The sequence below is a fragment of the Cebus imitator genome, unplaced genomic scaffold (genome assembly GCF_001604975.1).
Source record: "Cebus imitator isolate Cc_AM_T3 unplaced genomic scaffold, Cebus_imitator-1.0 Scaffold12, whole genome shotgun sequence".
NCBI lineage: Eukaryota > Metazoa > Chordata > Mammalia > Primates > Cebidae > Cebus > Cebus imitator.
The window spans coordinates 7,274,650-7,302,001 of NW_016107327.1; the positions used below are offsets into that span (position 1 = coordinate 7,274,650).

General features: G+C 37.6%; 1 protein-coding gene across 3 annotated transcripts; it reads right to left on the minus strand.

Moving 5' to 3' along the window:
- Positions 1-310: 310 nt before the first annotated feature.
- On the minus strand, positions 311-26,891 carry IMPACT (impact RWD domain protein). Of its 3 annotated transcripts, none has more exons than XM_017498427.2 (11): positions 26,734-26,890; positions 25,464-25,592; positions 24,618-24,670; positions 22,963-23,025; positions 16,024-16,109; positions 12,776-12,898; positions 11,186-11,283; positions 8,903-8,976; positions 5,867-5,957; positions 4,114-4,248; positions 311-3,053 (listed from the first exon to the last, which is right to left on the minus strand). In XM_017498427.2, exons 1-11 carry the CDS (start codon positions 26,767-26,769, stop codon positions 2,985-2,987), a joined length of 957 nt encoding a protein of 318 aa, XP_017353916.1. In that variant the 5' UTR covers positions 26,770-26,890; the 3' UTR covers positions 311-2,984. The 3 variants fall into 3 exon arrangements, with proteins under 3 accessions (XP_017353916.1, XP_037583882.1, XP_017353942.1); XM_037727954.1 differs by lacking the exon at positions 26,734-26,890 and adding an exon at positions 25,686-26,114; XM_017498453.2 differs by lacking the exon at positions 4,114-4,248 and having other exon boundaries at positions 311-686; positions 26,734-26,891.
- Between the last annotated feature and the right edge of the window lie 461 nt (positions 26,892-27,352).

A 27,352-nucleotide genomic window follows, 5' to 3' on the forward strand; every position in this document is an offset into this window, starting at 1 on the left:
GGGAGTTAACAAGCTGACTATTTTTTCCCATCTCTGGCTAGTATTAAGTATATTCTAACACAGTATCAATGGAGCAATCACTGATAACACTTTCCTGGAGGACAACCTGACTCAACTAATCAAAAGCTACTAGAATGTACAAACCTTGACCAAGAAATTCCATATCTAGATATAAATTTGCAAATAATGTAGTTTTTCACAGCTGTTTATAACACTGAAAAGTTGGGAAAAAACTTAAAAATAGGAAGTAAGTGGAGGACTAGTTAGTATGATATACTGAGAAGACAGAATACAATGCAGCCATAAGAAATTTAAGACATAGAAGAATATTTATTGACATGGAAAATGTTAACAATTTACTTCTATATGAAATATGTAGGCTACAAAACAGTATATACAGTTTAATACCATTTTTATGGAAAGAAAAATAGCCATATATACAAAACCATGCATAAGAAAAAATAAGGATGTACATATCAAATATTAAATAATGATGGCCACCTCTGGATAGTAGAAACAGAGGTGATTATGCAGTTTTCCCAATAAATTTTCCTGTCCTCCAAACTGTATCTGCTTCATACTATTATTTCTTGGTTGTAATTAGTTTGATATAATTCTCTTCAGAAAGGCAGTTTCATTATATGTACCGCAAAGCATGCTTTTGATGCAGCTTCTGCAATTCCCATCTAAAAAGTGGATAATACTTGCTCTTATACACTGGCATATGGAGACTATTTGTAATTAATGTACTATAAAATATATCAAAGCAGGCCAGGTATGGTGGTTCACACCTGTAATCCCAACACATTGGCAGGGAGATTGCTTGAGACCAGGAATTCAAGACAAGCCTCAGCAACACAGTAAGACTGCAACTCTACAAAAAATTTAAAAAATTAGCCAGGTGTGGTAGCATATGCCTGCAGTCCCAGCTACTTGGCAGGGTGGGAGGTCAAGGCTACAGTGAGCCACGATCATGCCACTGCACTCCAGCTTAGGTGACAGAGCAAGAACTCATCTCTAAAAAAAAGGTTTTAAATAAAGTAAAATATGCCACAGCATAGATCTGATTTTAGAAAATTATTATGTGGAAAACTGAAAAATCCCCTAATCAAGACAAATTTTAAATAGAGGAAAAAAATACTATCTATCATTAGTTCAAGTTTCCATTAAGGGTAGAGTGTGAAATAGCTCCAAGTTCAGAACCAGAGAATTTTGCATCTCTCCCTGTTACTAGCCAATTGACTTTAGGTAAGGAATATGAGAGTTTTTTAGTCAGTAAAATAATAGTTAATAATTTTGTAAAAAGGAGCAAAAATAAGTTTCTCATTGTTTCCTATCTCCCTTCACAGGTCTGACATGCCAAAATTCTGAAATTGTTTAATGTTAATTAATAGTTTTTAACTTCTTTAATTATGTAAAATAACTGACTTTTTAAATTATTTTAACAGTTAAAACACAGAACATACTTTTCATAGAACCTGAGGTTTAAGTGTTCCAAATACACAAAGGTCATTCTCTGCTCAGACTCCTGATAACATATATCATTAAATATAGTTATAACAAATAATTTAGAGTTTGCATTTCAGAATCCATCCTGGTGTAAAGCTATTTACTATAACCTTACTAAAAATACCAACAGTAAGGATGTTGGATGTTTTAAAAGTAAAAGATCAGAGAAAAGAGAAAAAGACCTGTTTGTCCAATTCTGTGTGTCTTCAATGCTCTAGCACCATCCCAAAGTTGCCTCCTAATTTCTGGTCCCTCCCTGGGAAGGGAAGTCCAGGCAAATCTGTGATCAGTTAATAAATTTTAATAATTGTTTGCAATTATATTTGAAAGTGAGCAGTTAATAACTTACTGTTATATCTCAAAGGTAAATTCATTGTCTAAATGCCCAGAGGTAACTTGAAGATGAAAGAAACATAAAGGTGTGATAAGAATAGAGGGAAAAAAAATGGGGAGGGGAAGGGTTGTTTCTGTTTTTCCAATCAAAAGGTTTGCTCCTTCTCTCCGCAAAATCTTGGAAGTGAGAAAGCTATCTGGAGTGCATGCATCAAATTGATGTAACTACACAACATACTCCTGCCCTACACCAGGGTCATTCTGCCACCTCTATCTCATTCTATCAATGTCCCATTCACCACAGCATCGCTTCTATCATAGTTCTAATTCCTCAATGAAGATCACAAGAAAGGTACTTCCCGGTTGTTAAAAGAAAGCAGAATGTTACAGCAACACAGTTCTGCGGTGGAAGGAGACTACTGACGCTCTATATTTATTGCTTACATTACAAGAATTAAACAAAAAAAGCAGAGACTAGAAAATCACTTTTTGAAATTTCACAATCACCAATTTGCAACAGAAATTGAGGCATAATATTTATGCTAACAAATAAGCTGGATGAATTATCACCTCAGCACATAACTACAGATGGATACTCCTGGATTTTCACTTAATCCATTACTCAATGATGAACACTATAAAATGGAAGATGACATGAAGAAATCACAAGAAGAAACTCTCCACGATCAATCTTAAATGAACTCCCATTCCAACAAGCCATAAAGAGCAGTAAAAAGGCAATATTCATTTAACAGTACAAGAATCTCAATGACAAGAAATCAGGTATTTATATTCCTCTAGAGACATTACTTCTCCACCTAACAAAGGCACTTGACATGTACTGAAATGGACAGTTAATTCAGGTACTGCCCTGGGCAACTGTTACCTTCCTAAAATTAGATGAAGTGGTGATTAAGTTCAAATTAGTTCTCCCAAATAAGCCTGAAACACACATGAATAGATCATAAGTTCTCTATTTTTGGCAGATGATATAACCAAAGAAGAAAAGATAATGTTGGTATCCATGCTGAACTGGCTGACTTGAGCAGTCAAGGATACTCTCTCTGCACAATATATTCCATGATGACTATGGAATGTATATATAATTATAGGCAAATTAACCTTTCCTATAGTTTCAGGTATTAATGATCATTCCTCTTCTTGTCTTTTCTTACTTTTTTGTTCTTTCCCAAAGACTTAGATGACTCCTCCTGAAAAAGACACAAATCAGTGTAGCATCTTTCCATTTACATAAAAACTGGACTTTAAATCTAATCACTTAGAATATATTTATATATATATATATATGACAGACATATTCATACATATATGCATGTATGTATGTTACAGTGAGGGTATAATCACTTTCATATGTGTAATTTTTCTGTTTTACAGGGTACTTTCACTTATAGGCTAATTTTTTTTTTTTTTTTGGAGTCTCACTCTATCCCACAGGCTGGAATGCAGTAGTGCCATCTTGGCTCACTGCAACCTCCGCCTCCCAAGTTCAAGTGATTCTCCTGCCTCAGCCTCCCAAGTAGCTGGGATTATAGGCACATGCCACCACACCTGGCTAATTTTTTTTGTATTTAGCAGAGACAGGGTTTCACCCTGTTGGTCAGGTTGGTCTTGAACTCCTAACCTCAGGTAATCCGCCCACCTCCATCTCCCAAAGCACTGGGATTACAGGCGCCAGCCACCGTACCTGGCCTAGGCAAATATTTTTTAAACAATCAAGAAGAATCAAGGAAAACTTATTTATCTAGTAGATTTATGTTTGAATAATTTCAATATTATTTCATCTATTGTCCCACTTTCCCAAGTAAGGCAGTAAAGTTTACATAAGACAGATATGAACATACTTAAAATATGAAACAAAATAAACTCAAAGTATAAAGGATGAAAGCATCTAAAGGCAGGGGAGGGGGAGATGTTTTGACACTAACAGAGAATTTCAGAATTGTATAGATGTTTAAAGAACATCTAGTCTGATGTGACATTAGCTACAACCACTCTGGGGCTCAATTTTAGGGGGTGGAAACTAGTCTTTTCTAATTATAAAATTCTATGAACCCTGAAATCAAGGTGCGAAGGGATGAAGTGATTTGTCCAAAGTCAGATGACTGGACAGACACACTGTTTAGACTACAGTCTAGGTGTCCTGGTATGTACCACCCACATTTTGATTACTTCCTAATTTTGTCTTTTTAAAAAATTCCCAGGCAGTGATGAGAAATTCTCTAGATAGATATAGTATGAGGAGCCACTTACAGGTGAATTTGTGTAGTTCTTTTCCACTAGTATGTTTCTGGCACAGTTGTTGATATGTTTAAAGCGATCTGGTCCTAGCAGAATCCCTCCATACCAGCGTGATACTACCACCATGACATTCTTCACATTCAAAATCTGTTATTTTTTGGAAGCATAATTAGATACATAGACAGACATGTACAAATGTGAGTTTTAAAAAAGGAGAATGAAATAACCCATATATAAAATTGCTCATAAAATTTCCCAGTGACTTTAACGGTAGAGCCGTATGAGAAGGCACTGAGTGAGATTACTAACAATGCAGGGAGTGAAATGGAAGAACAGAAGGGAATCTGGAAAACCATCACTGTGTTTCACAATGTCCTCAAATTCCCAACTTTGGGGCAACTGGACAGAGTGAAGGGGAGACCATGCAGGTAGGGTTCTAGTTCCTGATAATTTCAACCAGAACAGCTAAGTATACGCAGCATTTTACCACTAGGCCAAACAACAACAAAAAACCTGCTTCTGAACAAAGCTACAGGGGCTACAGGAGGTATTAATTCCTGGTGCTACCAATAAAGTTTTCATCAGTTGATACCTAGATCCGTCTCGCTCTATCACCCAGGCTAGAGTGCAGTGGAGCAATCTTGGCTCACTGCAACCTCTGCCTCCTGGGCTCAAGCAATCCTCCCACCTCAGCCTCCTAAGTAGCTGGAATGTACAGGCACATGCACCACCATGCCCGGCCAATTTTTGTTTTTTGGTAGAGACAGGGTTTCACCATGTTGCCCAGGCTGGTTTCAAACTCCTGGGCTCAGGTGATCTCCCCTCCTCGGCTTTCCAAAGTGCTGGGATTACAGACATGAGCCACCATTCCTGGCCGTCTTCATCAGTTTGACATTTGTTAAATGATGCCCTTAATGTGAAGCCCGCCAGTCTACGGGCCTGACCCACAAACACAGTTCCTATTCAAGGGAAAGGCCTTGTTAGAAAACAAACCTCCACATACAATAGCAGAAAAAACCAAGTAACTACCTTAGGGAAAAAACAATCCAATCTTAAAATTAATGGACAATAAATGATCACCAGACAGATGAAGAAAATCCAGCAGCATGAAAGAGAAAGGACAAGATAAACAAACTAAAATGGACCAGAAAAAGTTTTTTAGGGGTGAGAACATCTTAAAAGAGAAACTCTAATTAATATAATCAGAGAAATTTTAGAAGATATTAAATCCATAAAAACAGAACAGGATATTCTTAAAAAGGAAAAACAGAAAACAAAAAAGAACTCTTAAAAATTAAATATATGGTTGCTAAAATAAATTTAAAATTCAACAGAAATTTGGACAACAGTCAAGAAAATGTCTCAGAATATAAAGACAATGAGATGGACAACTTAATAAAAAATTTTTAAAAATTCTGGATCTATCCAGAAGTTCCAATATCCAACTAATAGGAGTTCCATAAAGAAAAAATAGAAAAAATAAAGAGAAGGAAATTGTCAAAAAAAACAAAGTTTTCTCAAAGTTGAAGTCAATCTTCTATTGTCTATGTCCTGAAAGCATAGCACTTCTTATTAATTATTTGCTTTCTGTCCCAATCCACTGGTTAAAAATTTCACTCAACATTTTAACATCAATTACTGATTAAATCAAATATATCTTATGTTACATAGTTCAACTGATTTAGCTATTACTAAATGGAGCTCTGTTTTGTTGAGAAATTTTATGGCTCATACAGAACAGGATTAACAGTTTCCTTACACCTACCTCCATGAGATGAAGAAGACGCCCGCCAGCTGCTGTTTCCCCATCATCCTCACAATCCTGTAAGAAGGTCTGTTTATCCTCACAATATATTCTGCAAATACATATAACAGCATTATACTTTGAACCTAAAATATTATAATGCATGTTATTTCTCAATACTTCTGATCATTTTGATTACTTCCAACATCAGCATATTCATTTGTCTAAATCCTTCTTGAAATATGTATTATTTTAGATATATATTCACTGACAATTTACTATCCAGTATGTTTGTCTTTTTATATACTTGGGAAAGCTAGGAATCAAAAGCATCTCCTTTATATCAGAAATGTTGCTATTATGGGAAGGTGAATTTACACGTGACATTCCCTTTACTTCATTTAACACTGAAGTTACAGAGAGCAATCATTGAAAAACATTTATTGAGAATACACTCTATAGAAGCAATATAATAGGCATCAAGACATATTATAAAAGGAGTAAGCAGCATGCATCTGTCTTCAAAGAGCCTTAAGATATAGGGAAACAGGCCAGGCGCAGTGGCTCATGTCTGTAATCCCAGCACTTTGGGAAGCCGAGGCGGTCGGATCACGAGGTCAAGAGATCGATACCATCCAGGCCAACATGGTGAAACCCCATCTCTACTAAAAAATACAAAAAATTAGCTGGGCGTGGTGGTGCACGCCTGTAGTTCCAGCTACTCAGGAGGCTGAGGCAGGAGAATTGCTTGAACCCGGGAGGTGCAGGTTGCAGTGAGTGGAGATCGCATCACTGCATTCCAGCCTGGCACCTGGTGACAGAGTGAGACTCTGTCTCAAAAAAAAAAAAAAAAAAGATCCAGGAAAACAAAAAGCATATATAAAAAAAGAAGGCAATAAAACCAACATAAGGTAATATTTTATACTTTCCTCTCATCTTATTCCACCCATCATGCATTTCTCTATTTTCTTCTTTCTGAGTAAGAATGTAAAGATTTATTTTTATCTTTAAACTTTTCCCCTGGATGGTTACTAAAAAGAGACAAATCATGGTATTTTAATCCATTTAAACGACCTAGAAATTTAGTATTTGAAATAATAATGTAGGCCTATAATATAGTAAAATAAGGTTGGCAAATAAGTGCTAGAGATTGAAAGAAAATTAGTGTCAGTTATGGTATGCCATCTGGTGGATTTCTTAGGGCCCTACAACGGCAACACGTGGAACTGGGCAAATGTAATAAAGACACCCTCCCAGCACTGGCCATAAAAAGCTGTAAACTTTTAATGTAAATACTAACAGCTATAAGAGGTCATCTACACACCTAAGTCAATTATGTTACCTTACAGCAGTCACATTCATTCACTCACTCATCCTTCCTTCCATCCATCTATCTATCCACTCAATAAACATTTACTGACCACCTACTATAAACATTAAAGTTAAAATACTATGAGCACCTTTTAGCCTTTTTTACATAGCTTAGATACAAGATTGTTGAAGCACAGCCACAGCCATGGAGTAATGAAATAAACAAATGAAACTGGATTATGGAATTCAGCTCTACCACTTAACTATGGGATCCTGAAAAAGCTAACCTTTTTACAGTGGTAGAACTGCTAACTACTCAGAGTTAATTTACATAGTTTTGGCACAGAGTAGGCACTCAAAAAACATGTAGAATGAACATTACAACTTTTACAGCCCATTCTAATGACTGAGAACACAGTTGAATTCCTCATTTTCCTACTAAAGGTCATAACTGATTAAGAAAACATTAAAATTCTGTCTAGTGATAATACTCCATTAAGAAAGGAATTACATAACAAATAATTGTAAGTAAGTTTTGGCACTAAAAGAGATGTGAAATTAGTAATATTAAAAACTCACCTACTCAAAGTGATAAATCTTTGAGTTTCAGTTTCAGATAGCAAAGATTCTACAAATAGTCTCAATCATATTTTAAATTTACACCAAGTCCCTATGTTCTGATTTATTTTAGGACTAAACTATGTTCTTTTGAAGTCTTACAAATTTGCATTTTTTAAATGCCCTTCATCTCTTCACTTACAAATCAGCAAAGATGCCTATAAAAACCTTAATTCCCAAAACTGAAACTCATGTAGTAAAGAGGTACTCTTAATTCACTGCTGATGGGAGCATAAATTGGTTTTAAAAACCTTTGGGCTCATGCCTGTAAATCCTTGCACTTTGGGAGGCCAAGGTGGGCAGATCACTCGAGCCCAGGAGTTTTGAGATGAGCCTGGGCAACACGGCAAAAACCCTGTCTCTACAAAAAATACAAAAATTAGCTGGGCATGGTGGCTGGCGCCTGTAGTCCCAGCTAACTTGGGAGGCTGAGGTGGGAGGATCACTTGAGCCAAGATTGTGCCCCTGCACTGCAGCCTGGGCAACAAAAGGAAGACTCTGTCTCAAAAAACAAAACAAAACAAAACCTTTGCAAGAAATTTGGCTATATATCAAAACTTTCAAAAATGTTCACGCTTTTTGATAATTCTAAGAATTCTTTCTTCCTTTAATTATACTCCCATTTCATTTCAAAAAAGAATCTCAAGCAACCAGAGCCTATTCTGAGGAAATAACTTAAAAAGTATGCAAAAACATTCACTGGACTGCTCTTTATAATCGTGAAAAATATGAAAAACTAAAAGGAAATGGTTAAATTGTAGAATGGCACCTCAAATAAATATTATACAGCCATTAAACAGTATTTATCAAGTAGTTATAATAACATGAAAAAGTTCTTTTGTTTAATTAAGAAAAAAGCAGAATACAAGGGTAAAGCATTGGGAAAAAATTAACTTTGTATAGAAAAAGTAAAAAAAACTCAGAATATTGTCAATTGCATCAGATGGCAGAAAATGCCAGATTTTTCCCTTCGATTTTTTTTTCTTTTCTGCAGTTTCCAAGTACTCTATATGCCTATTACTATTATAATGGAAAAAACACATAATAGTTATTATTTTCTAAAATCATGTATCATTTACCTTCATTTTTCATAAATTTTGCATACTAAAAATTGTGATGATTACTCACCTGTAGGCATAGATGTTGTGGGTGGCACTAGCTATTTTCTTATTCTCATACAATTTGGAAAGAACCATTTTCACCTTAAAAACAGCAATAATATAAGTAAGTATGCTTTATATTTGCTCTGTAAATAAATGCTAGAAAAATGCCTTAAAGCATGTTGTATTAAAATAAATAGCCACTTAAAGAGTCTACTGTACTCTGAAAAAGTCATTTCCAAAGTTTCCTTCTCATTTTAGGGGCAGAAACTGGTACTCATAATTGGTATAAAAATGACAGAGCTGGTGTTTCTGAGCACAAATTATCAACAAATATTTCGGTACTATGTCAAAGGAAAAATGTGTTCCCCACATAAAGAATTTTAAATGCAAATGTAAAAGCTTCTAAAAACTAGCTCTGAAATTTACCAAATGTATACATCCAATGTAGCAGGTATACAATAATGGTATGTTCCAAATGTTATAAAACCACAACTTTCTCTGCGAGTCAAGTAAGGTTCATAGAGGAGGTCACATGAGCCAGGTCTTATTCAGTGGTAGTTCTTCTGCACCAAAAAGACATTCCACACAAAGAATAGGGCTATATACAAATACAGGGACTGAGTAGCAAGATTTAGCAAATAAAAATACAGGACATCCAGTTAAATGTGAATTTCAGATAAACAAGTAATTTTTTTACTATAAGTACATCCCATGCAATAATGTTTATCTGAAATTCACATTTAACTAGGTATTCTATATTTTATCTGGAAACCCTAGCAGCAACAAAAAAAGAGAAAAGTTCAGGAAGTTTTACAACAGCTTTAACTTAGAGTATGAAACTGATGATAGAAGATCTGTCATGAATGATAAGCTAGGGCCGTATTACAAAGGATCTAAGTAATAAGTTTAGGTGTTCCCTTGTAGACACTGGAAATCAGCAAAGATTACATGTGCGAAGGTGGATAAGAGAGAGAACAGAGGCAAACATGGTCAGATTTTTCAGGAATGTTGTCATGGCAAGAAGTATGGAAGAAATATTGGAGGCAGGGAACACTGAGCTGGAGTTGGGGACACCAATTTGGATCAGGAATTGTGCAACCTTCTGCTTATCATTTTTTAATCTTTCAGGTTCTCAAATTCTGATCAATAAAATAGACAATGACCTCTAAAATTTGTTTCAGCTCTCACAAATCATAATCCTGTAAATCTAAGTGACTATGATCAGAAACAGAAAGAGAATCCAGAATGAACAGATTCAGAATTAGAATGAACTCAGAGGACCCTGGGAAGAAGATGTGACCAAACACGAGGGACAAAATAGTTTTCCTGAGAGAAAAGACTGGAAGTCTGCACCAAAATTTATGATCTTGACCACAAGTCAATGAAGAAAAGGGCTTCCTCTTTCAGAAAGTGAAAGAGCCTGGTTCAAAAAGCTGTATCCCTGAAGGTCAGGGCTTTAAAGAGCTTCAAGAGTAGAGTAGCTGCAAAGACCAAAGAAAGGGACTTATACCTAAACTCTATGGTAAATGAGACTTTTTAAAAAATTTAACTTTATACAGGTAGTATTGAAATTGCCTCATACCTCAATAAAATTTAAGCTGAGCTAGATTATAGAATCAAGGAAGAAGAAAAGGATTCTGCTGAAAGGAGAATGAGAAAGATCCTAGGAATAGTTTTTGGCTAAAATCTCTCCCACTTATATCCCTGGGTGGAAATAAGGTCACCTAAGATCAAGAAGCACAAAGGAAAGTAAGTCAGGTAGGGAGGACTTGGTTTAGCCAGTCTGCCTACTGTCCCCTTTGTTGAATAATAAGAGAGGAATGGACATAGTTTCACAGAACTCCCATTCTACAGGACAAATAATTCTTTTTGACAAGATATTAAGCATCATAATTTGCTATAATAACACAATGTTTCTTATTTAAAGATTCATTAGAGGGTTAACCCCTAATCAGAGTTTAGATATAATTTTAAAAGCAGTGACAAGCCTGGCTCAGTGGCTTATACCTGTAATCCCAATACTTTGGATTGGGAGGCTGAGGCAGGAGGGCTCATTGAGTCCAGATCTAGGCCAGCCTGGGCAACATGGTGAGACACCATCTCACAAAAAAAGAAAGAAAGCAGTGACGAACAGAAACAAAACAAATCTTCTGTGATTCACAGTTATTTGGGAGTAGAAAATTGGACAAATAATTTTTATCTTATATGAAAATAAAACATAAAAGTAAAAATAAGGGCATTATTGCAAAATCATTTACTTAAATTACTTTAGTAAAATATCAAAGTGAGCGAGACAAAAGAACTTTACCTGTTTGGGACAAACTACTGGAGCCAAGTGTGCCTGAAAAGTACTTCTTCGGTCTGTAATAGGAATGCCATGATCAATCGGAGGTAATTCTTCTACTTCTAGAAATGTAAAGAATTCATTAATTTTTTTAAAAAGTCATACATTCAAATGTTGAAAAATGAAATGGGGAGGAGCTGGGAAAGAAATGTATATTATATAGTAAATCAACTAAAATAATCATTCATCATTATCTACCAAAATTAAATGTAAATTATAATTTTAAGTAAAAAGTTTCTAAGTATATTGTATATAAGATTAAAATATTTGACTTATAAATGATCTCTACCTGCCAAGGTTACCCAGGGGAAGCAGTGGGTTGCTACTAAAATCCTCTACTGCTGCAGTCAGTAGTATAAGTTGGTACAATATCTAACACAATACATAATTTTTAAGAATGTAAAGGGGTCCTGAAACCAAAGATTTATAGTTGCTAATATAAAACTTATTTATCAATTTCACTGTTGTTAGACCTCTGAGTTGGAAAAACTATGAATTTATATTCTTTATATTGTGTAACTACAATATAATATCTTCTGCTAATACAACTGTTCCTACTTCATATGATGGAATACATCAATAATATATCCAACTGGTATTCCATAAAAGTATCATGATTTTCAGTTATTACACCTCTTAAACAAGTTTAAGAATCACTAATTAACTCTCAATTCTGTTGAGACTTAATCATCCTGGCTACTACTACCTGCCCTACTTAGGATGAAAAGTTATTCAACACAAGAAAGTAGGTTTATGTAGGGAGTTAGAGACCAGCCTGGCGAACATGAAGAAACCCCATCTCTACTAAAAATACAAAAATTAGCCAGACATGGTGGCATGTGCCCATAATTCCAGCTACTTGGGAGGCTGAGGCAGGAAAATCACTTGAACCTGGGAGGTGGAGGCTGCAGTGAGCTAAGATCATGCCACTGCACTCCAGCCTGGACCACAAAGCAAGACTCAATCTCCGAAAAAAAAAAAAAAAAACTGAACTCAAGCTGGGCACAATGGTGTGTGCTTGTAGTCCCAGTTACTAAGGAGGCTGTAGTGGGAGGATCAACTTGAGCCCAGGAGTTTAAGGCCAACTTAGGCAACACAGCCAGACCTCACCTCTCAAAAAAAACTCTTAAAGGCATTTTACTAGCTTTAATTTCAGGGGCTCCACTTTCAGTTAATGTATTTGTATTGGGAGCATAGACTAAAATTTAGTCCTGAGACATCAGAAAACAGCTAAGGATCTCAATACAGAAATAAAAAAACATGATGTGAACTAAAAACATTAATAGCCTTTCTTAGTTTCAATTTCTTCCATCACTAAGTCAAAACTCTAGAAAGTAGGGGGAAAAGAGTAAATTTCCATTTTTTCCTTACCATTTTGATAGTCTCAGCAAACACCAAAACTGCCAATAGGCAGGAAAAAAATAAATCTCAATTATCTGCAAATTAGTAACTCCTTCCTAAAATTTGAGAAAATTAGTAAATTTCTCTATCATCTCAAAGAATACTACTACCAACCCCACTCTCCTCAAAAGAAACTAGTTAGTAACATTATACCTGTCCGATTTTCACTGATATCAAAATCCAATGCTTTAACCGAACTTTCTGGCTGACATGCTAAAATGAGATCATCTTCACATTCAACATCTTCCTCTTCAGTTTTCTTCTTTACATCTGGGCCTATGTGAATATGAGACACGATTACGCCACGAAACAATAAGAAATGATGCTTTTTAAAAAAAATCACTGGGTCTTGGTTTCTAAACACCACTCTTCAACAGAAGGAACCAGCACTCAACCCCTAGGAGAACTGGTTGATTTCTGAGTTGGAGCAAGGAAAACACAAGATGAACCTGGAACATCATGTGGATCCAGAAACCAGGAAATGCTTTAAAAAAGGTGGGGCTTATAAAAAGAACACAGGAGCCAACCTAAAGGGGCTCTTAAAGGTGAAAGCTAGAACAATTTGAGCAACAAAAAAATAATGATCGTATGGCATTTTAATCAATGGCTGAAATAATATACATGACATAAATAAGTAAATAACTGATATAAATAAGTAAATAAACAGATAAACAAATAAATATATAAATTGGGAGGAGAGACATCCTTTTCTCACAATAGAATTCCAATTACTAAATGAAGAAGGAATGAAAACAATAGAAAATCATCACCAGGCAAACATCACTGTAATAAATATTATTGACAAGATCCATGGATAGATACTAAAATTAGTGGCTGAAAGTTTAAGGAGAAACAGGACATTAGCATAGCTTCAAAATATCTCCCTCAAGGTACAAGGACAAAGATAGTAACTGTACTGGTTAATTTTACATGTCAACTTGGCTAGGCTACAGTACCCATATATTTGTTTATTTTTGTTTGACACTTAGTCTCACTCTGTCACCCAGGCTGGAGTGCCGTGCACAATCTCCACCTCCCAGGTTCAAGTGATTCTTGTGTCTCAGCCTCCCAAGTAGCTGGGATTACAGGTGTATGTCACCACACCTGGCTAATTTTTGTATTTTTAGTAGAGATGGGGTTTCGCCATGTTGGCCAGGCTGGTCCTGAACTCCTGACTTTAAGTGATCTGCCCACCTCAGCCTCCCAAAGTGCTGGGATTATAGGTGCAAGACACTGTAACCAGCCTCAGTACCCATATATTTTGTTAAACACTATTCTATATTTTATCTGAAGGTATTTTTTAGATGACATTAACAATTATGTCAGTTGACTTTGAGTAAAGCAGACTGTCTTCTATATTGGCTTCATCAAATCAGCTAAAGGCCTTAACATTAAAAGACTGGCCTCTCCAGAAAAGGAAATTTTTCCAGCAGACTATCTTTGTTTTCAAACTGCAACATTCACTCTTCCCTGGGTGCCCAGCATGCCAGCCTATCCTGAAATGTTGGACTTGCCAACTTCCACAACTTTATAAGCCCATTTCTTAAAAAAAAAAAAAAATATATATATATATATTTGTGTGTGTGTGTGTCTCTGTGTGTGTGTGTGTGTGTACACACACCTGTAATCCCAGCTACTTAGGAGGCTAAGGCAGGAGAATCGCTTAAACTCAAAAGGCGGAGGTTACAGTGAGATCATGCCACTGCACTCCAGCCTGGGTGACAGAGCGAAACTGTGTCTCAAAAAAAAAAAAAGCCATTATGATATAAATTCCTTAATATGTTGCACTATGAAAGACACAACAGCATTTTTTTTGGTATTCTTGCCATTAGGAAGAAGACCCAGGCATCTAGGATCACCTCCCCCTTGACTTCCACACTGCATTTCAATAGAAGAAAACGCTAGCCGACTGGCACCTCCTAAATCATCTTCCTGTAAATAGCAGGCATGGTGTTGGGGAATCTCTCTAGAAGACATTGTTTTTACTTAAACAAGATCAAACCCTCACCCTACTCCTCCATCAACCAAGACCCTTTCATATGTGATTTCTAAAACTGTAAACCCAAGACCCTTTCATATGTGATTTCTAACACTGTAAGCCCAAGACCCTTTCACTTGTAATTTCTAAGGCTGTGAACCTAAGATTCTTTCATGTGTAATATCTAGAGTGTAAGCCTATATAAAGGCAGAGCTTCTCTTTGTTAGGCAAGCTTGGCATTTAGACAAATTGTTGCCTCACTCCCGGCAGTAACAAAACCTCTTCCTTCCTAATTTGGTGTCTGAGAGGTCTGTTTCTCGTGGCCGCTTCTGCTTCAGCCAAAAATGGCTAATCTCACTCCAATCATGAGAAAACATTTGACAAACCCAAATTGAGGGGCATTCTACAAAATAACTATCGGTAGTCTTCATAAGTGTCAAGGCTGTAAAAGTCAAGGAAAGACTGAAGAACTGTTTATAGACTAAAGGAGAATAAAGAGAAACAACAGTGGAATGCAATGTAGAATCCTAGACAAGATCCTACAACAGCAGAGAGGACATTAGTAAGTTTGTAAAATCTGAATAAGCTCCTTTAGTTAATAATATTGCACCAGAGTCAGTTTTCTGCTCTTGATAACTGTATGATGGTTATGCAGGATGCTAACAGGAAATCTGGGTAAGAGATATAAAAGAGCCCTTGGTACTATTTTTGTAACTTTTCCGTAAGTTTAAAATTAGTTCAAAAGTTTTAGAAATTGTAAATAGCTGTGTAATTAGTTCAAAATTAGAAATTTCTACACTAAAAAATATATAAAGAATAAATCTACACTGAAGATTAACAGTAAAATCAAAATGAATTACTTATTCTTACTTTTTTTTTTGATGGAGTCTTGCTCTGTTGCCCAGGCTAGAGTGCAGAGATGCGATCTTGGCTTACTACAACCTCTACCTCCCGGGTTCAAGCTATTCTCCTGCCTCAGCCTCCTGAGTAACTGGGACTGCAGGCATGCAGCACCATGCCTGGCTAATTTTTGTATTTTTAGTAGACATGCGGTTTCACCATACTGGTCAGACTGGTCTTGAACTCCTGACCTCGTTGTGATCTGCCTGCCTCAGCCTCCCAAAGTGCTGGCCAAATTTCTTTTTCTATAAACACTAGATTCATTTGAAATTAATATCTCAGCTGAACGCAATGGCTCATGCCTGTAATCCCAGCACTCTGGGAGGCCAAGGCAGGTGGATCTTATAGAAAGAAATAACTATAATTACATGAGTAATTAAACTTTTCAGAGAAACTTGGATTTTACAATATACAAACCATAAACCAGAATACAGATTTTCATATTAAATTTCAATTAGAGTATCCACATAAAAATATAATTACTGTAAGTAAAAAGAGTATTGATAGTATTTTTCAATCCTACCTGGTTCTGTCATCTGAGATTTTTGTATTAGAACATCTCTTATTTTCTCCACCCACAGGTAAAGAATACTTTCACCAATATTCTGTCTAAACAAAATTAAGGGGAAAAAATTTGTTATTTCAAAAATCGCCTTCTCAGATTCAAGAAGATCCAGACATTTACAATCCAAGACAGTGTATACAACCTAAACATCTCTTTTTAAAAATAATTTATAAAAACCTGGAGTTTATCAACATTTGTGTCTCAGTATTTAATATAGGTTATATCAACAATAAAGATTCCAGTTGACTCCAAAATTAACATGGCTTACTTTAAAATAAGCAGAAGAGTTATAACCAAAGAGGAAAATAAACATTTCTGAACTAGATGGATTAGAGAAATATAAATGTGACTTAGTTTCTATAAGTGGATACAATTTTTCAGTATTGATGTCTGATCATTGCTTGCATTTTTAAACTTTTAAAAGAATTTCAAACCACTTGGCACACTTATCATTTAGTATGCTTATTTCAACAAGAAAGAATGCAAAGCATATGGGAAACTCCTTGAGGGAGTCAATTTACAAGACCTAAAAGACAATTCAACAATGTTATTCATACCTTGTTTCTGACAAAATATTCTATTGCCTAAATTCATTCATTTTGGTTCCAAATGACGTTTGGTTGCCTCAGATAACTAAATCCATCTCAAAGGATCACTGAGAAAAACAATGTGTCATGGGTTTTAAAGTCATGTCCATAGTTATGTTAAATGATGGCAACAGCAATAAAATAAAGGCCTAAGTGTCTGCTCTTTAGAGAATGACACTAATTGTAGATAAGCACGGTATGTGTTTAAAGATATCACCACACTATTATATAGCAACACCTCACCTCCTTCCTCTAAGTTTCCCTTGAAACCATTATCTCTCTTTATCACTACTCATCAGCACCCACCAAAACTTTCAAAACAAGCAAAGGGAAGAAAACAACATTGTTTTCAAATAATTCTATACCCTCAAATCCTCCCCATCACACTCACAATTCCTAATACTAAAACTAAAGACTTGTATTGGTTGATATAACAATAAAGCTATTCACTAAAATGCACTAAGCTATGTGAAGTTAAACTAATCATTTGATCTGAGTTTCAGTCACCTAATTTTCAATATTACAAACTGGATGAGATGATTTTTAAAATAAGAACAGCCCAGGGCCGGGCATGGTGGCTCACACCTGTAATCAAAGCATTTTGGGAGTCCCGGGTGGGCAGATCACCTGAGCTCAAGAGTTCAAGACCAGCCTGGGCAACATGGTGAAACCCTATCTCTTAAAAAAATACAAAAATTAGCCGGACATGCGTGTGCCTGTAATCCCAGCTACTCAGGAGGCTGAGGTGGGAAGATCACTAGAGCCTGGGAGTGGAGATTATGTCACTGCTCTCCAGCCTGGGCAACAGAAAGAGAACACTTCTTGGGGAAAAAAAAAAAAAAAACGAACAAGTCAGATGTGGTGGGTCACATCTGTAACCTTAGCACTTTGGGAAGCCAAGGTGGGAGGATAGCTTAAAACAAAGAGTTTGAGATCAGCCTGGGCAACAAAGTGAGACTCCATTTCTAGAAAAAAATTCAAAAACTCAGCCAGGCACAGTGATGTGTGCCTGTAGTCCCAGCTACTTGGGAGGCTGAGGTGGGAGGATCACTTGAACCTCAAGTGTGGAGGCTGAAGTGAGCTATGACTGCACCACTACCCTCCATCCTGGGCAACACAGTGAGATTTCATCTCAAAAAAATATAAAAAACAATTGTTTTAAAGAACAAAAAAATGATAGCTGCTACTTTAGTGCTTACAACATTATCCCCCTTTTCTTACAGATAAGAAAACAGACACAAAGAGATGACCCTATTTAAAGAACTGACTCCAAAACCCTGACAGAAACAGCCTTAACCTCAGCTTGACTGAACTTTAGAGAGGCCCATTCCGGACTCTAGGCCCTTATCTCCCTTTTCTTGGAGTAATTTCTTTAGAAAACTTGTCATTGTAAATTTCTTCTCTACCTCTTTGAGATATATGTAAATCTTTTTATAAAAAACTTTAATTGGTTTTACAACCCAGGAAATATCTTTCTCCAGGACCTAGGAACCATCCCTTTGAAACACAATCATTAAAGAAGACAGTGCCCTTATCTTCCAGTCTCTATGGGAGAATAGCAGGCTGACTTCAACAGGTACTACTTGGTAAACACAGACGGCCCAGTCACTAAGAGAAATATTTGCAAACTCAACAAAAACTCAATATCCCAACATACCTGATAAATGGCCCCACATAATATCTTTTAGTACTTTTCCATTAGCTCATCCTGGCCCTTAAAAACCCTTCCGCCCTTTGTTTCAGAGGAGTTGAGTTTACACTTCATTCCGGGCTCTTTGCCTTACTGCAATGGTCTTGAATACAGTCTTCCTTGTCTGTTTTAACTTTATCCAGTATAATTTTTGCTTCAAGAAGCCTCACTTACCAACATTAAAACCTAAGACTCCATGATATATCAAAATGTGAAGAGATGTAAAAAATTTCAAAAATTATTTTCTTGGACTTCTAAATTATTTCTATAATAGATCATCACAAAATCAAATACTATAAAAAACCTGTAATCCTTTTCATTTTCTCTTAAACAGTATCATATTCTAAGTATTTTAAATGTATTTACTTTTTGTTTTATCAAAAGTTTCATTTATTCAAAATATTTTTTAATATTTAAAATATTCATATGCAAAATATTTAAATAAAAAATTAAGGGCATAGTAGCTCATGCCTGTAATCTCAATAATTTGACATGAAGAGGCAGGCAGATTGCTTGAGGCCAGGAATTTCAGACAAGTCTGGGCAACATAGTGAGACCCCTTGTTTACAAAAAAAATACAAAAATTAGCCAGTGGTAGCACACCTATAAACCCAGCCACTCAGGAGGCTGAGGCAGAAGGATCACTTGGGCCCAGGAGGTCAAGGCTGCAGTGAGACATGATCATGCCACTGCACTCCAGCCTGGGCAACAGAGTGAGACTCCATCTCTGGAAAAAAAAAAAAAAAAGTGGGTACAATAACCGAACTGGTCTACATCTAATCAATCACCAAATCCTAGCTTATACTTTTTTAAGTATTTCTTTAACTGACCTTCTCCATTCTTCTGGTTCCCTTTACATAGGAATCCACTATATCCCTCCTGAATTACTGACTGCTCTTCTAAAGAGTCCCTTCTTCACAGACTTACTTTTTATTTATTTATTTTTTTGAGACAGTCAGTCTCTGTCACCCAGACTGGAGTGCAGTGACACAAACTCGACCTCCTGCCACCTCAGCCTTCCAAGTAGCTGGGATTACAGGCAAGCCCCACCACACACAGTTAATTTTTATTTTTTAAATTTTTATAGAGATGGGCGGGGGGGACTCTTACCCATCTATGTTATCCAGGCTGGTCTCAAACTTCTAGCGTCAAGCAATCCTCCCACCTCAGCTTCCCAAAATGGTAGGATTACAGACAAAAGCTACCACACCTGGCCCATGTTTAATTTTTAAACACCAATATTTTCCACTTGCTGCCCTCTACTGGAATTATATGGAAAATATGATTAAAAGTTGTCACAAAAGGCCAGGTGCGGTGGCTCACGCTTGTAATCCCAGCACTTTGGGAGGCCGAGGCAGGCAGATCACTTGAAGTCAAGAATCTGAGACCATCCAGGCTAACATGCTGCAACCCCGTCTCTACTAAAAATACAAAAATTAGCCAGGCGTGGTGGCACACATCTGTAATTCCTCTCTACTAAAAATACAAAAATTAGCCAGGCATGGTGGCACATGCCTGTAATCCCAGCTATTCAGGAGGCTGGGGCATGAGAATTGCTTGAACCCAGGAGGCAGAGGTTGCAGTGAGCCATGATCACACCACTGCACTCCAGACTGGGCAACACAGCGAGATTCAGTCTCAAAAAAACAAAAAGTTGTCACACAAAAGTTTTAAAAATAAAGCCAGGTATGGTGGTATGTGCCTACAGTCAGGAGGCTACAGGTGATATGTGCCTACAGCTACTCAGGAGGCTGAGGCATGAGGATCACTTAAGGCTGGAGCCCGGGAGGTCAAGGCCAGCTTGGGCAACACAGTGAGACCCTGTCTATTAAAAAAAAAAAAAAAAAAAAAAAAAAAGCTTTAAAAGATGTGTATTTCTACTCAGACTGCATGCATGAAAATAATACCTCTGGACCAAGGTTATTCAAGCACGTTTAATAAACAAAGCATTATGGCCCATACTCCACCATTACAACAAACTGTATTGTAATCTCTGATACTTCCTAAGTCTCAAACAGCTCAAGCGAACTAGTTAAGGAGAAAAGGAAAGTTGTGTCCAGTGGGAAGGTATCGTTTAGTAAAAGGAGGACTTTTTGGATGGGGGATAGGAAGTGGGGAGCCACTTCTGAGTACATGACATTGTACATGGCTAAGAAAAAAATATAACTGATAAATGTGATTAACATGATGGAAGCTAAGTGTGGGAAGATTTTCAAGAAAGAAGAACTGGTTAATACCACCAAAAATTAGGCAAGAGCTGAAAAATGACCACTAGATGAACAATTCTGATGTTAACGGTAAACAAATCTGCAGTGTACTTACTGATCTTATTCTACTTGAAGCGGGGCGGGGGAGGGGGTGGGTGGTGGTGGCAGATAAATTAGCAAGTAAGAGTAAATAAAGAGTTATAGAAAGAAGTTTGTTGGGGGCACAAAAGTTGGAGTGGCCAGTAAGGTTAGGGAGAAATATCAGAAAACATTTGATTAAGGAAATAATTTTATGCCAAAGATAACAGAATCACTAAATGGGGACCCAAGGAAGACCATACTTGCTCTAGGCAGGAATAAGTAAAATGGATTCCACAATGACTTACCATTTTCTAATTAAATATTTTGGGAGGAAAAGAAACCTGGCCTGGATCCCAGGGACACAAAGAGGGGCTGTCACTGTACCAAATGGAGTGGCCACCTAGAACATATAATACAATCCTTACTAGATCCTAGATTACAGTAAAACTGATAGTCCAGAACATTATTTACTAATATATCTCCTTAAAATTAAACTAAATCATAGTTATATCTTCTCTAGACAACTGCATTAGCCCCCTAACTGATGTCTCACATCTATTCTTGCTGCCTTCCAAACAATACTCCAAAAAGAAATAGGATGATCTTTTTTAAATGAAAATATTATCATTGCCAGGCACAGTGGCTCACACCTGTATCTCTGCACTTTGGGAGGCCAAGGAAGAGAATTGCTTGACGCAGGAGAATTGCTTGAGGCCAGGAGTTTGAAACCTGCCTAGACAATAAAGCAAGGCTCCATCTCTACAAAAAAAAAAATAATTTTTTAAAAAATTAGCTGGGGGCCGGGTATGGTGGCTCATACCTACAGTCCCAGCACTTTGGGAGGCCAAGGTAGGTGGATAATTTGAGGTCAGGAGTTCAAGACCAGCCTAGCCAGCATGGTGCAACACCCCCTCTACAACAATACAAAAATTAGCTGTGCATGGTGGTGGGTGCCTGCAGTCACAGCCACTTGGGAGGCTGAGGCTGGAGAATTGCTTGAACGTGGCAGGCACAGGTTGCAGTGCGTAGAGATCATACCACTGCACTCCAGCCTGGGCAACGAAGTAAGACTCCAATTCAAAAAAATAAAAAATTTTTAAACAATTTTTAAAACATTAGCTGGGCATGGTGGCACACATCTGTAGTCCCAGCTACTCAGAAGTCTGAGGTAAGAGAAATCACTTGAGCCTGGGAGGTTGAGACTGCAGTGAGTCACTATTGCACCACTGCACACCAGCCTAGGCAAGAGAACAAGAACCTGTCTCAGAAAAAAAAAAAAGAAAAGAAAAAAGAAAATCTTATCATGGCACCCTACTACTTAAAATCCTTCTCTGCTTCCAACTATTCTTAGTATGAAGACAGAATCCTTAACATAATCTACCAAATTCTGCAGGACCTGTCTTGCCTACTTCTCCAGGTCCTTCCCCCCATCTCATCCTGTCTCTCACTGCATATCACCATTACTGTTTCCTGTAATGTGCCAAGCTCCCTGACATCAAGCCTTGTGTTAGGGCCTCTCACTGAAATTATCATCCGCTAATTAACTCCACTTTTAAGTCAAACATGTCATCCCTCACCTCCTAGACTATGTCAAGTCTTATTTCAAACTCAATTACTTTTGCATATCTTCCTTTCATAGAACTTACCACAGCTACGGTTTTATATTCATTTTTACAATGTTATAAGTAATATCTCTCCCCCACCATAAATTCTAAATGCCATGAAAAAGGGCACTTCTATTTATGCTAACCATACCTGCACTCAGGATCTAGTACAGTGCCTGCCATGTAATATTTGTTGAATGAAGGAATGAATGAAAAATATAGCCTATCAATAGATTCTTAGTCTTATGGCCTAATACAAGAGAAATTACTACTCAAAGTACATAGACATTTTAATTTCATGCTACATAGCCTATAAAAATACCAAAGCAAGAGCAGTATCTCTTAATTTACTTTCACAAATTGGCTAAGTGTTTTTGTTTTTTAAGTAAGATCCTTTTAACAAATATTTTTTTAAAATTTATTGAGATTGAGATGGGGATCTCACTATATTGCCCAGGCTAGTCTCCAACTCCTGGATTCAAGCAGTCCTCCCACTTCAACCATCAAACCCAGCTTGGCTAAGTGCTTTTTTATTGTTATTAGCGCTAAATATTACTATATTTTTCTATCTAAGTAGACAATATCAAAAGTATAAAATTATATAGCAAACTTTTGAAGGTCTCTTCGAGTGAATCATTTTTGTTAAAGCAGAAAGGGTTCACAAGTTTAACAAAAGCCCACAATACAATCACTAACAGAATTATTTTTAAAAATCACCTGTCACTTACATATATATTTCTTCAAGGCTATTTGATAAATCCGCACGTTCTTGTCCTTTAAGCCAAGGAGCACTAAGATTAAATAAAATACAATTAAGACGATTATTCAAGGATTATGTTTATATCTCTAATTACTGATTACATCACAAATAAGATTATTTTTGGCTTTAAAAAAATTATCTATTTTCATTAAAAAGCAGTCTTATATTTATATAAATCTATATGGTTGCAAAATGCTTTCATTAACATTAATTCATTCAGTCTTCCTAAGAAACCATGACAAAAGCCACACCAAAATTACTCTATTTTAATGATTTAAAAATTGGCTGGGCGTGGTGGCTCAAACCTGTAATCCCAGCACTTTGTGAGGCTGAGGTTAGTGGATCCAAGGTCAGGAGTTCAAGACCAGCCTGACCAATATGGTGAAACCCCCATCTCTACTAAAAATACAAAAATTAGCCAGGCAAGATGGCACATGCATAGGCATGATGGCACAGGCATACAGTCCGAGCTACTTGGGAGGCTCAGGCAGGAGAATCACTTGAACCCATGATTTAAGTGAGGCAGAGGTTGCAGTGAGCCAAGATCACACCACTGCACTGCAGCCTGGTCAACAGAGTGAAACTCTGTCTCAAAACTAAAAATAAAAATCAGGGGTAGGTTCATAGGGTTTCATGAATCTGCTCACATTTATTTATGTGGCAGAAAAGGGTCTAGAATCTAAATCTCCAGAGTCATAGTACTTGCTACAATGCCAGGAATTCCCCATTTTTTCTAACTGGTGCCTCGAAAACAGCTCGTAAAAAAATAATTCTGAAAAGGACATTTATTTTTACAAGCATTCTGTATCTACCATTTGCAATAAATAAAAATAAAAATTTATAGAACCATTATTAATAGTAAGCATTAATGCTACAGTTTTAAAATACATGCACAAAAAAACTAATAGGTAAAAATTCTAGTGAGTTGTTTTTTTTTTAAGGCTAATTAAGTGAAGCAGTAGGATTGAAGAAGAAACAAAGAAATCTGTAACCAGTTGTGATCAATTACTGGTTATAAACCAATTACTGGTCTACACGCAGACCAACCTAGTAATTGAAATTCTTATGCAATTCTGTTCCCAAGGGTTTATAACATATTACTAGGTGACGGGGCCAAGGTAGATGAAAGATCACTTGCATCAATAGGTCATGATTCATAAAGACTAAGCTTGGGCTGCTAAGAAGATGGTTCCTCAACATCAACCAGGGAAAGGGGCAGGGAGAAACACCAGCATCATAGTTAACTCCTGGAAAGCAGGCAGTCTTAGAGGTACATCAAGGAACTGGGGCTAGGTCAGCAAAACTAGGATAGGAGAAACTCTAAGGGCCAGGGTTTCTACATTACTAAGCTGTTTAAAAAGGAAAGTTTCCTTCCTCATCTATAAAGACAATTCTGTAGCTACTTCACCTCTATGAACCTCTTTTGCACTAAGTGGTATATTTCATTGTTTTATAGAATTTAATTTTTTATTTAAATGTTCTATACCAAACCCAAAAGGTATTCTTAATTTCTATAGATATTTTTTAATAAGGCATTTTATCTAAATGCAATGTACGGTATACAGAAATATCTTTCAAAGTATAATCTTTTTATAACAATATAAAGGTAGAAATACAGCTTACTTCAACTGATAGATAGGTGGAGCTGTACCTGGGTATTCATCTGGCAGCATCACCTACAAGGCAGGTTCAAAAACAAATCTGTTTACACTTCATCAAGGTTCAAAAATAACCGTATTTATTAAGCTGGCAATTGGACAAAAGGGTGAGGTGGACGAGATGAAAGGAGAAGGAAAACTGAAACATGGACATTATACCCTGACCCAAGTGGATGGAGTGGCATAATATTTTCTGGGTAGTTTTCAGACGAAATACTACAAAAATCCTAGGGAACACTATTAACTATATGAAACAGCCAACATATAATAGAGAACCATACATTATTTCTTTTCAAATTGTATTATTATAAAAACACTGGCAAAAAGTTGAAAGTACATACAAGCAGTCATCAAAGATTAAGCACTAAGAAAAGCCATAGCTGATATTTTCATTTATTTTATCCTAACTACAACTGATAATTGATCACTGATTCTTAATAAAGAAATGAGTGTCTACTCTATGAGTCACCTACATTATTAACCTCTCCTTCCTTTTAAATGTTAGCCATCTTTCCAGGTTTAGACCCTTTCCTTGTAAATGAAGAGAATAATGAAAAGAAACAAAACTAACAGCCTCACAAGGGTACATTAACACTTTTAAACGATTAAAAGAATTGGGATAAGACTGAAACTATCAATTAATGTATGATTTGAAAGTGATCTAAGATGTAACTGCCCATTTAGATAATCACTGACAGATGCCAACAACAAAGATAATTTAGAAAACGGCACAAATAATTAGAATACAAAAGTCAACCATATAATTAACACTGTAACAAAAAGATGACTTCAGGGAAGGGAGAAAAAGTACCTGCAAGCAAAGTGTCCATTTGGGGTCATCTATATCGTCGCTAATTCTAATACAAAATATTTTGGCACAGTCATCAATGACACACCATTCCTCCCCATAAATGGCTGCCATTGCTTCAATTTCCTCATTCTGAAAGAAACGGATTTTTTTGAAGTCAACAAATGTACACATCTTAAATTCCTATTCTTAACTACTTTGCAAGGTATTTGCATTCAACATTACCAGTGTAGATTCCTAGATGAGCCTTAGCAAGCCAAATGTTCTCAAGAGCAGGTCACCATGTTCTTCTCTGGGTGGCTGGTTGCTAGGCGCTACTCCAATGACTGGAGCCAGCCTTGCTATCGCATTACTGTGCTTTTGGCCACTATTGAGCCAAAATATTGTATGCAGTCCTATACTTTGTAATGATCATTCACACGTGAAAAGATACACCTATCTTCTCTGTTCCACCTTCTCTTTTTTAACAGGTAATCTCCACCCCTGACTCCCACCCCTCAACAGCTCTGTCCCACATTATCTGTGTACTCCTGCTGGGTGTCTCACTCGTTCTTTTGGATTCAATTTTGTGTGGGGGGATGGGGGTGGGAGTACAGAGGGCTTGGATGGCTGTTTGGTTGGTTGGTAATCAAACCCTTAAAACATTTCATAAATTATTCTTTGGGCTTCGGGTTAAAAAAGAAAAATAATTATTCTTTGGGCTTGGGGTTAAAAAAGAAGGACCTAAAGGGAAAAAATGGGAAGCAAAGTATGGATTCGACTTCGTAGCATTTCATTTTGTACTCACAGCCCTGTAGGAAAAGACTTATGATCGCCCACGTGAACGAGGCACAGGGAAAGCTCGATACTAAGGACAAAAGGAGTAAAATTCGGTGGGCTCTCGAGGACCTACAGGATTTGGGTTATTGCCCTTTTGCCAAAGAGGGAACCCGAATTCTTAAGTGGTTTGTCCAAGACGACCCGGCGACGGCAGGGTGGGGAGCGAAACCCTGGTTTTTGCCTTCGGCCCACAGCTGCTTCGTCGCGTGTTAATGGTTGACGAGGACACCGTCCGAGACAGGCCGAGCCAGCAGCCGCCAAGGAGCTGCCGGCCTAAGAGAGCTCGGCTGAGGGGAAGCGCCGGGAGAATGGTACGCTGTGGAGCAAATGGCGCGGCCAGTGCTGGAGGAAGCCGCCGCGGCCCCGGGCAGAGGGCCCCTCGGCTGAGGAGGACTGGAATGGCGAGGCGAGCCCGAGCCGAGCCTGGAAAGTCAGCACCCCGCCGGGGCCTCACCTGCCTCTGGTCGCTCCCTGCGTCCCCCTCAGCCATGTGGCCCCGGGAGCAGCCCTGCAGCCGCTGCCTGCCAGGTCCGGAAAGCGGGGGCGGGGCGCTGCGGCTGTGAGCCTAAAGCTGACTGCGGCGAGGCCCGACCCGGAACCGCAACCCTGCCACGCCGCGCCGCTAGCGTTTGCTTCCGGGTTGCGGGCTGACTAGTGCGAGGGGCTCCTGGCCCCCTGGCTTTTGGGTGGAGTTCTCCGTTGGGCCCTTGCGCCCGCCATCCTGCATTCCCGCCTTCCCGGCTGTCCGGTAAGGCAGAGACACAGGGAAAACCGGTCCTCCAGAGGAGCTGCCGGAGGCCTTCTCGGCTCTGTCTCCTGGGAATGCGCTGGGGCAGGGGGCTTCTGTTTGCCCATTGCAGGCTTGGCGCCTTGGGAACGCCCAAGAGACATTGGGAAGTCAAGTTTACAGCCGCGTCCCAGGACTCAAACCTCAGTCCACAGTCCCAGATTCGTCTTTACATTCCTAGGCAGAGTTTTTGTTTGCTTGTTTTTAACACATTTTAAGTTTTGTCAGATTTTGGTAAAGATAGGTTTGATTCACCAAAACTGGGAAACAGAGAAGGCAGGAGGTG

Bases quoted from the DNA above. Each gene is read 5' to 3' on its own strand.
- IMPACT (XM_017498427.2), bottom strand. From the start codon at position 26,769: ATGGCTGAGGGGGACGCAGGGAGCGACCAGAGGCAG. The intron at 16,110-22,962 runs GTAAGTGACAGG...AATTTTGTTTAG, and splicing joins AGCCTTGAAGAAATATATAT to ACAGAATATTGGTGAAAGTA. The intron at 3,054-4,113 runs GTAAGTGGCTCC...TGTCTTTTTCAG, and splicing joins AGAACTACACAAATTCACCT to GAGGAGTCATCTAAGTCTTT.